The sequence below is a fragment of the Elephantulus edwardii genome, unplaced genomic scaffold (genome assembly GCF_000299155.1).
Source record: "Elephantulus edwardii isolate Elephantulus edwardi_28Jun2011 unplaced genomic scaffold, EleEdw1.0 scaffold00049, whole genome shotgun sequence".
NCBI classification, from domain to species: Eukaryota; Metazoa; Chordata; class Mammalia; order Macroscelidea; family Macroscelididae; genus Elephantulus; species Elephantulus edwardii.
The window spans coordinates 16,837,141-16,848,188 of record NW_006399799.1 but is presented as its reverse complement, the minus strand read 5'-3'; the positions used below and the strand labels follow the sequence as shown (position 1 = coordinate 16,848,188).

General features: G+C 39.0%; 1 protein-coding gene across 1 annotated transcript; it reads right to left on the bottom strand.

Moving 5' to 3' along the window:
• Window positions 1-7,247: 7,247 nt before the first annotated feature.
• On the bottom strand, window positions 7,248-8,186 carry LOC102874696 (olfactory receptor 2G3-like). Its single transcript, XM_006886615.1, has one exon. The coding sequence runs from the start codon at window positions 8,184-8,186 to the stop codon at window positions 7,248-7,250; it is 939 nt and encodes a 312-aa protein (XP_006886677.1).
• Window positions 8,187-11,048: the final 2,862 nt, after the last annotated feature.

The following is an 11,048-nucleotide window of genomic DNA, read 5'->3' as shown; positions in this document are numbered from 1 at the left end:
CTGTGCCATCCTCAGCATCTCTGATATACTAGAGCCCATTGCTGAAGTTATTGTGTCAGTCCATCTTGTTGGGAGTCTTCCTCTTCTTTGTTCACCCTCCATTTTCCAATCAGCATTTTCCTTCTATCCAGCGGGTATCCTATATTGCTTCAAATTAACCATCTGAGTGGGCTCAAGCAATTCTAATGGTTCCCATTCAGCATGTCTAATAACACTGACTTCATGGCAGGCCTACACACCCTCAGTTTTACAATATCTGGTAGGAGAAATGTCCCCCAATTAGACATCATTCCTCTTTTGATCAACTAGCTGAGTTTTAGTAGATGAAGTCTACTAAAGAGTATCAAGGGATAGAAAAAGCATTTGGAAAAGTAAACCCTTCACACCACCCACCGCAGTGTTTGAATGGTGCCAGGTTTGACTTCCTTAATCTTGCAATTTCCAATCAAATAGTTACATTTTTAGTTACTGATTTTAGCTAATAATTATACATTTGATACTTCACCATTTTAAGGTATTTAATTTTACCTTGTGTTCTCAGATATGCTCTTGACTGCAAATGTTTTGAACCTTCATTAAATATCTTTGCTTTATTTTAATAGGATGCATTCTTCCTGTTTGGTGATCTTCTATATCAATCTTTACTGAATTTCTTTTTATTTTAAAATTTTATTTTTACTCTAATTTCTGTTTTATTTCTTCAGTTTTATATTCAGAGACACAAATTGATTCCATATGTTGATTTTCTTTATTTTTGTTGTTGGTTTTCACTGATATTATTTGGGTTCTTTCAAATTATTTGTTTATTTATATTTAATTTAGAAAGATTTTTCTATCCCTTCATGTTTTATTAGCAATGTATCCTTTGTAATGCAGAAAATATATCCATAATTTATATGGTCATTTTATTTTTCTTCCACATCTTTACAGAGTTATGCAAGCTTTCATTTCTTGATCTCATTGTGAACTCTTGAATCTCTATTTTGAGCCCTTTGGTTATGTTCTTAAGCACTTTGAATTTAATGGCCATAAAATATGCTCTTTATACTAAAGTAACTAAGCATGTTGTGATTCACATGTAAATCTCATGGAAAGAGACACTCTGAGAAGGATTGTAAGAGACTTCTCTTTAAGCTACTTTTATTTCACTCATACATAAAATATTTTCTTCCAGATAGTGTGAGGCTGTCCCACATTCTATATTAGCACATTGATCTCTGTCTTACCTCACACACAGGTCTCTTCCTATCACTACTTTAAAAATCCAAGGCAGACTCCCAGACTTGACAGTGGTATCCAGCGGCTACATCTGAATTAGTGTTCCTGTAGTTTTGTGTTTTTCACCCTCATAATTATTGACACTTTGGGCCAGATAATTCTTGTTCAGCTTATATTTTTTTAAAAAATAAGTTTGCATACAATAATTGGTTTACATGTATTTAATTTATGTAAATTGTTTTTTATATAATCTTTACATTGTGTTTCATAAAATAACTTATGTTGTTGTTAAGTGCCGTCAAGTCGTAGACAACTCATAGCAAACCTATGAACGAAAGACCTGAATAATCATATAACTTTCATCGTTTCTCTAACTTCACTTATATACCCTGTATTTTATATAATTAAAATGCCTATTGGTTCCCTGTTTTTTTGAGTCCCCATTGAATCCTTCCCATTCCTTCACCTACCCCATTCACCACTAAGCTAACCTATTGCTTTCCATCATTCCCCTTTTCCAGTCCCTTCTCCTTTACCTCTTCTCCTTTTGGACATTTATACACATTTTAGTAGTTATCTTTCTATTTTTAAAACAGTAATCTTATGCAGTCAACAGCTAATTAGCTTACAGTTGATTGATAACAAAACGAAAAAGACCCTGTTTACTTCCGACTTTCAAGGAAATCAAAACAACTTACCCACCAGGCTGACCATGCCGGGTTGCTGTAGCTGCTGCCGTCATTGCCATAGTGCCAGGCCCCTCTGGTCTCATGGAAGCTGGGACACACTCCATAATGGAAGACAAGCCAATCTGGGAACAGATTGAATGCAGCTTCATTCAAGATTGTTGTTGTTATGTTGTTGTCAAGTCCCTTGCAACTCATAGTGACCCTATGTACAACAGCTCTAAACTATGCTTTGTCCTGTGCCAATCTCATTGCCTCCGACACACACATCCCGATTGCCCCAGTCACCGAATCAATCCATCTCCCAGAGGGCCTTCCCCTCCTGCACCTGCCCTCCACCCTCCCAAGCATGATGTCCCTATCCAAGGACCTATCTCTCCTTACAACATGACCAAAGTATGTCAGGTGAAGCCTCAGAATCCTTGCCTCCAAGGAGCAGCCCGGTTTAACCCTCTCCAGGTTGAATCTGTTTGTTCTCTTAGCAGTTCATGGCACCTTCAGCACTCTTCTCCAACACCAAAGCTCAAAAGCATCAATTCTCCTATCCTCCCTGGTTATTGTCCAGCTCTCTGACGCATAACAAGTGATAGCAAAAACCATGGCCTGTACCAGATGTGCCTTAGTCTCCAGAGACATGCTGTTGCTCTTGAGTACTTTAGAGAGGTCCCTAACAGCAGACTTTCCCATGGCAATACGTCTTTTAATTTCCTGGCTGCTGGTGCCAAGAGTGTTGATTGTGGAGCCAAGCAGACTAAAGCTGTGAACAATCTCAATCTCTTCACCATCCATCCTGATGTTGCGAATTGGTCCAGTGGTGAGAATCTTTGTCTTCTTGACATTGAGTTTCAGTCCATATTGAAGGCTGCAGTCCTTGGCCTTCATCAGCAAGCACATCAGGTCCTCCACACTTTTAGCAAGCAGGGTTGTATCATCTTCATAACGCAGATTGTTGATAGATCTTCCACCAATCCTGATGCCGCATTTCTCCTCATAGAGCCCAGCCTCCTGGATGATCTGTTCTGCATACAGGTTGAAAAGGTATGGAAACAGGACACATCCCCGGCGTACGTTCTTCCCAATTTTGAACCATGCAGTGTTTTCCTTGCTCTGTTCTGACGACTGCCTCTTGGTTCAAGTATAAGTTTCTCATTAGCATGATCAAGTTCTGGGATTCCCATTCTTCTCAGAGTCAGCCACATTCAACATTACTACCAGGATGTATGGTGAAGAGATTGAGATTGTTCACAGCTTCAGTTTGCTCGGCTCCACGGTCAACACTCTTGGTACAAGCAGCCAGGAAATAAAAAAATGTATTGCGATGGGAAAGTCTGCTGTTAGGGACCTCTCTAAAGTACTCAAGAGCAATGGTATCTCTCTGGAGACTACGGTGCGCCTGATACAGGCCATGGTTTTTGCAATCATTTGTTATGCATCAGAGAGTTGGACAATGACTAGAGAGGATAGAAGGAGAATTGATGCCTTTGAGCTGTGGTGCTGGAGAAGAGTATTGAATGCACCATGGACTACCAAGAAAACAAACAGATTCATCCTAGAGAGGGTTAAACCGGGCTACTCCTTGGAGGCAAGGATTCTGGGGCTTCTTCTGACATACTTTGGACATGTTGTAAGGAGAGACAGGTCCCTTGGAGAGGGACATCATGCTTGGTAGGATAGAGGGACAGCGCAGGAGGGGAAGGCCCTCTATGAGGTGGATTAATTCAGTGACTGGGGTAATCGGGATGGGTGTGTCAGAGGCAATGCGATTGGCACAGGATAGAGCAGGGTTTAGGGCTGTTGTACATAAGGTCGCTATGAGTCGCAAACGACTCGACGGCACATAACAACAACAACAACAACAACAGCAACCAGTTATTTGGTAATGACAGAGTCCAACTAGGCGCAATTTACGTTGACAGATCATGCCTTATGTGGGAAGGACAACAGTTTCAGGGGAAACCTGCCATTGTGGAGAAATTGTTTAGCCTTCCATTCCAGAAAATCCAGCACAGCATCACGTCACAGGACCATCAGCCCATGCCAGATAGCTGTATCCTCAGCATGGTTGTGGAGCAGCTCAAGGTCAATGAAGTCCCATCATGGGCTTTCACCAGATGTTTCTATTAAAGAACATCAATCATGCTTGGAATTGCACCAATGACATGTTCAGGCTTTCTCTGCATGACTTCGGCTGACCTTGTCCCAGACAGGCATTAATGCTATTTCCTCCTCCCTCCTTTCTCCAATGCTATTCACACTCCTCCAGATGCTCCAAATATCATACACAAGCAAGCAAGGCCGAGGTGGGAGGGGGTGCCACCGAGGTGTTAATGGTGCGTGATGTTTGAACATTAGACTAGTTGCATCTGACAGGAGAAGTTTGTGTTTTACCTGCGCATGCCTTGGAAAGACTTAAGTAATGCAAAAGGTTGTCTTTTTTCTTTCTTTTTAATCTACTGATAAGATGCTCTAGTGACCCAAAGAAGTGAAGGAGAAAGCAGCTGCCTCACTGCCCAGTTATTGATTTATTTAGATGTTTCAATGCCTCATCATACAATAAAACCACCATAATTTTCTTTAAAAAACCCACAAAACAAAGCACAACTTACCCTCCAGAATCCAACTGCTCCAAGCTGGAGACTCTCAGGCACCAGATGTCAGTAGCAACTCCTAGCTTCCATTAGTTGGGAAAACAAAATTTCTTCTGGTTAGATTTTCCCTCTCTGGTACTTCCTTGATTCTAGTTGCTCCAGTGGTACTTTTGAAATTCAAACTTGACCATGTCATTCTCTCACATTAAATTCTATACAGGCTACACCCTAGAATATTGACATGCATGCTTTAGGGAGCTTTTGTGACCAAATCCTGTTTTACCTTATTTGCTTCCTTTTATGACTTAGATATGAAATGTCAGGTCAACCTATCAATCTGTTTATTGCTCCTGGAATATGTTGTGTACTTTTAATATCACCTAGCACTATCAACAGTCTTGGTACCAGCAGCTAGGAAATCAAGAGGTGAACTGCATTGGGAAAGTCTGCCATCAGGAACATCTCCAGAGTATTGAAGAGCAATGATATTAGTCTGGAGACTAAGGTGTGCCTGATCCAGGCCATAGTCTTCTCAATTACTTGCTATGCATCAGAATGCTGGACAATAACTAGGGATGCTAGAAGGAGAATTGATGACTTTGAACTGTGGTTCTGGAAAAGATTATTGAATATACCATGGACTGTTAAGAGAACAAACAGGTTCTTCCTGGAGAGGGTGAAACCTGTCTGCTCTTTGAAGGCAAAGATCCTGAAGCTTCATCTCACATACTTTGGACATGTTGCAAGGAGGAACCAGCCCTTAGAGAGGGACATTATGTTTGGGAGGGTGGAGGGACAGCACAGGAGGGGAAAACCCTCGATGAGATGGACTGACTCAGTGACTAGAGTAATGGGGTAGGTATGTCAAAGACAATAAAATTGGCAAGGGATAGAGCAGGGTTCAGTGCTGTTGTACATAGGGTTGCTGTGAGTTGATAGCACATAATAACATAATAATTTACTTGCTTTCATCTAAAATTTGTATCCCTTTGTATATGGAATATTCTACTGCATTCTGAAAGATGGAATCTAATGCTATTTCCTTGGGCAAACTTGGCTTTTAACTTTTCAAAGTTCTTGCGTAGACTCTCATGAGTCTATGCCAGGTAATTTGGAAGACAGCTATCTGTCAAATAACTGGAAGAAATCCCATATTTTTTCCAATTTCCAAGAAAGGTAATCCAATAGAATGTGGAAATTACCAATGCAGAACTTATACTTAGATCAGGAAGCAGTCATCAGAACAGAGCAATATTACATGGTTCAGATTTAGAAAAGGTCTGCATCAGGGATGCATTCTGTCTCCACACTTTTTCAATCTATTGGGAGAATAGATCATTCAGGAGGCTGAACTTTATGAGGAGGAGTGTGGCATCAGGATTGGAGGAAGACTCATCCACATTCTGCGTTATGCAGATGACACAATCTGGCTTGCTGAAACTGAGGAAGGCCTGAAGCATTTGCTGCAGAGGGTCAAGAACTGTAGCCTGCAATGTGGATTGAAGCTCAACATTAAGAAAACAAAGATTCTTACCACTGGGCCAATTGGTAATATCTTGACAGATGGAGAAGAGATTAATATTGTCAACAATTTCAGCTTGCTGTCCCTTGGAGGCAAGAATTTTGAAGCTCCATCTCACATACTTTGGGTATGTTGCCAGGAGAGATCAGTCCTTGGAGAAGGACGTCATGCTTGGAAGGGTGGAGGAACAGTGCAGGAAAGGAAGACCTCAGATAAGAAAGATGAATTGAGAGTAATGGAGGGAGGTGTGTCAGAGACAGTAAGATTGGCCCAGGATAGAGCAGGGTTCAGAGCTATTGTGATTAGGGTCGCTATGAGTCATAGTAGGCTCAATGACATGTAACAACAAAAGGCTCACTAAATTTGTGTACTGTGGTCTGCTTCCTGTCTTGTCCATTGAGACTTAGTTTTTCTTTTCTTTATGCAAAGCAAGGTTCCTTTTACTTGATATCACTTAGACAAGCTAAAGTTTTCTAAAACTAACTTTATTAAAGAAAATAAAGATGTATAAAAATAAAAAAAAACACACCATGAAGACAAATAGTTACAAAAACACAATTTTGGGTTTTATCCCCCCTCTCCCCCAAGACAATGTCAACACATTTTGGATGTTCTAACAAGCACAGATTATAGATCAGCAGACACAGGCTTATTTCCACATTCTCGGGTCTGGTTTTTATCATTAGGAGCATACCTATTTTTCATATTTTGAGATTCTAGTCCACTCTGTTTTTTTCAATTTACCCTTTAGTACTCTAGTCACTTCCATGGGCCATGGAGATAGGCTGATTATTGTTTGATGGGTTATCTTTAGGTAATCATTGTAAGATGTTAAAACCAACATTTACTAAAAGATTATATATGCTAGATTCTGTATTAAGTATACTTCATGTATTATCTCATTTACTCTTACAACTTTCCTTTGGAAAAAAAATACATACCATGTAGTAGTTAAATGCCTTACCGAGATTCTCATATCTAGTAATTCATAGGACCAAATCTTTAATTCTGGTGTGTCTGGCACTATATTCAAGCTCTTGTACCTTGTGCCATATCTCCACAAGGTCTCTGTTCCAAACAACTCTACCTATTATTCTACTGGTGTCTGATTACCGTACACTTCTCTCCCTTGGGCAAAAGTGAAGAGTTATCCTTCTCGAAATTTAGTGATTGTGAGTCTTTCTTTGCTCAGCTCCTCAAGTCTTCTGGCCTCAAGTCTTCTGGTTTAAAGGCTCACTCTGGGGCCATGCCTTTTCTGATCAATTTTAGGAAAGCATTTTTCACATCCTTGTTCCTCAAACTATAGATGACAGGGTTGAGGAATGATGTGGCAACATTATAGAATAGAGCCATTCTCTTGCCACTATTTGACAAAGAACCAGAGCCAGGGCCCATGTACATGATGATGCAGGGAATGGCAAACATGGTGACCACAATGATGTGGGAGGCACAGGTAGAGAAGGCCTTGATCCGTCCTTGGGCTGATCGTATCTTCATGATGGTGGCAAAGATGTTGGCATAAACAATAACAATAAGCAAGAGAGGGACCACAATAACATTGAAGCCTATGATGAAGTCCACTAAGTCATTTAGTGATGTGTCTGCACAGGCCAGTTTCAGGACAGCAGGGACTTCACAGAAGTAGTGGTCAATTTCACGAGGGCCACAGTAGGGCAAACGCATAGCAAAGAAGGTATAGAATAGGCTACCCACCACACCGTAGGCTGCACAGATGCCTACCATAAGGAGACACATCCAGTGGCTCATGATGACCTTATATCTGAGAGGGTGGCAAATGGCCACGTACCTGTCCACAGACATGATGGAGAACAGCCAAGACTCAGTGACCCCAAAGAGAAGGAAAATGTACATTTGAGCCACACATCTAGCAAAAGAGATAGTTCTCTTCTTGCTGAGAATATGCACGAGCAACTGGGGCACAGTAGTGGTAGTATAGCACACATCCAGCATAGAGAGAACACTGATGAAAAAGTACATGGGCGTGTGGAGGCGTGAGTCCTGGTAAATAATGGTCATCAGGAGGCTGTTGCTCACAAGGATCAGCAGGTAAAAGACTATAAAGAAAGTGAAGAGCAGAGGATTGGTCCTGGGGTCTGGGGCAAAGCCCAATAGAATGAATTCTGTCACTGTGGATTGGTTGAATTCCTGCATTGTGATTTGCCAATTTTAAGAGTTTTTAAGATATGCAATTTATTGAGTGTCTATATCTATGCTGTGTATAGAATTTTCACACTCTTTGTTTGGTTTATGCCTCCTAACAGTATAAGGAAGTTTTGAATAGAGGCACCAAGAGATTCAAAATCAGCAAACAAAAGCTCAGTGGACCTATATGAGAAATAAAAATGGAATGTCAGATAAGCAAAACACTCTACAGAATTTTCTAAGTACCGTAAGAGAAGCTTTGAAGAAATGTAGATATACATCATGTTCCTGGGAGGAAAAGACTAAAAACTGAAAAAAGGGCATTTATTTCCAGAATTATTTGTATATTTAGTGCAATTAAATTTAGACCCAAAAGGAAATTTTTTAAATAAAATTTTTATTTTATACTGGTTTACTTACAAAGTTCAATAACATTGCTGTATACATTGTTTTTCACACCAGATCTTTTTCACTCAAAAGGAAATTTTTTGTTGAAACTTATTAATGTAATTAAAAATCCCTGTAAGAATAAATGGGGAAGAAAAGCCAAACAGGTATTGGGAAAAGAATAAAGAATTAGAAGTAAAGTTCTGTACTTAGCAGATAAAAATACCTGAATTTAAAATTTAACAAAGCATCTTGTATTTTATTTGAGGACTCTGAGTGGGAAATAGCCATCCTCCCCAAAATTTCAACATATTAGTACTATAACACCATGAGAAAAGAAACATAGGGCAATAAATATACAGATTGATAGGACAGAATAGAGAACCCAAGAATACATATCTTGACGAAGATGTAATCATAAACAAGAGGTTTGAAAGAATCATTCAATAAATATTGTTTAAACTGTTAATTAACTCTCTGGGTGGACAGTTTTATTCATACTATTTACCAATATAAATTCTAAGCTGATTAAACAGTCAAGTAGAGAAAAAAAATATAGGTAACTATTTGATGGAAAATCTTTTAAGCATACCTGAGAGTTTTCAAGTCCTTCAGTCCTTTAATATGCCAATAAAGTAACACAGGTTTCTCATCTAATGTGCTGTAAGAAGTCTAGTAAAACCCAAGCAAAATCCACTCCTACCAAGTTAATCTCAACTCATAGAAACCTTTCATCTGATTTTCAAGGTTGTAAATCTTCCTCTTCATTCTACAGTTAAATATTCTCCTGGTGAGTTTATTTAGAAGCTCAACACTTAACCTACCTAGACACCAGGGCCCCGTAGAAGCCTTTTTGAAGATTCCTTGTATATCCCTTTTCACTTTGCCCTAAAACATTCCTGCTGTCAGTAAATTCTTGGTTATGTCTTGCTGTCTTCTGTTGTGTGGCTATTGTCCTCTTTCATCCAATTCATTCCAAACTTGGAACCATTCTTCTTCTTTATTCCTTTAAAACTTATGGCTATCAGATTATGGACACCACCTTATGGTCATCCTAAGATATTTTCCCTCCTCTGAAGGTGTCAGTAAAAATGGCACCTTACTTACAGCTTAGTTCAGAATACTCATTGCTGTCAAGTTAGAACTGATTAATAGCTGATCTTCCAGTGGATTTTTGTGAGGCTGTAAATTGCTCAAGAGGAGATATTTCTCCTATAGAGCTACTTGTAGATTTGAACTAATAGGGAGGCACTGCTTTTGGGTTGGCAGTGCAGCTCCCTACAGACAACATCAAAAGTGCATGTTGAATTTAATAAAGTCCTTGACCAATTATTCCATAGTTTAATTCTTGGCATTTCTCCCCTCCCCATCACAGATAACATATCCTGTCTTCTTCCTGGGACACTTTTCCCACTTTCCTTATCTCTCTGTTCTAGAAGCCTTTACTATTTGTCTTCTGGACAATCAGCTATATAAAACACAATTCCTTTATCTCAATGCTTCTCAAATGTCATCATGTACTAGAATCACTTGGAAGATTTGTTAGCTACTGAATGTCAACATTCAAAGTTTTTAGTGCAGCTTCAGTGATGATGGGAATTTTAGTAAGTACTTTTGTGATGCTAATATGTACCCTAGCTGCTGTTGCTGTTGGGCCAGAGACCACCCTTTAGAACCACTCACCTTAATCACCAGAGCAAGTGAGCCCGGATTCTCTCAATTTCCCTGAGTTCATATTTTGTCCAAGTTGTTCACTTCCCCTCTGACTGAACGCCAATATTTTCTTCCTTTAACAAAGCATAAAAGGAAATGAAAATTTTTTTGTTAATAGAAAAACTAACTAGGATGCAGGATGGGCCATCTACTTCCCAAATAACAGGCCTTTGAAAACCCTATGAACACTAAAGGAATGAGGATAGTTATAATAGTGTAGTGGTACAGCCCAGACTGGAAGTCAGTTAAACTGAGGAAAAACAATACAAAGTGACTGCCACAAAAGGCTGTTGAATGTCAGGAAGTGTGAGAATGGCACAGGATAGAACAAGATTAAGATCTACAGTTGTTGTTCATAGGTCACTAGGAGTCATATTCAACTTGATGGCATCTATAACAACAACAACATAAAAATGAAATTTCCCGCTAATTTAAAAAAGGAAATCATGCATATAATATATATGACATATTTGAAATAGAAGTGATTAACACAATTAGAACATAAAGATATTTCCTAGAACTCTAAGAACATGAAGAATCGGAAAATACATGTTTAGCCAATTCATAAAAGAAGAGACTCAAATGGCCTATAAGTCCACTAAAAAGTTTAATCTTAATAATTAAATCATTACAGGTTAAAATATCAGTGTTGTTCTAAAATATGCAATTTTTATTTTTAAAATTATAATACCCAGGAGTTTACATAAAAGTAGAAATTGCCATATATTATGATGGGAAAGAAATGACAATATTCTTTCTGAAGAAAAATTG

Coding starts and splice junctions, on each gene's coding strand:
- LOC102874696 (XM_006886615.1), bottom strand. CDS start 8,186: ATGCAGGAATTCAACCAATCCACAGTGACAGAATTCATTCTATTGGGC.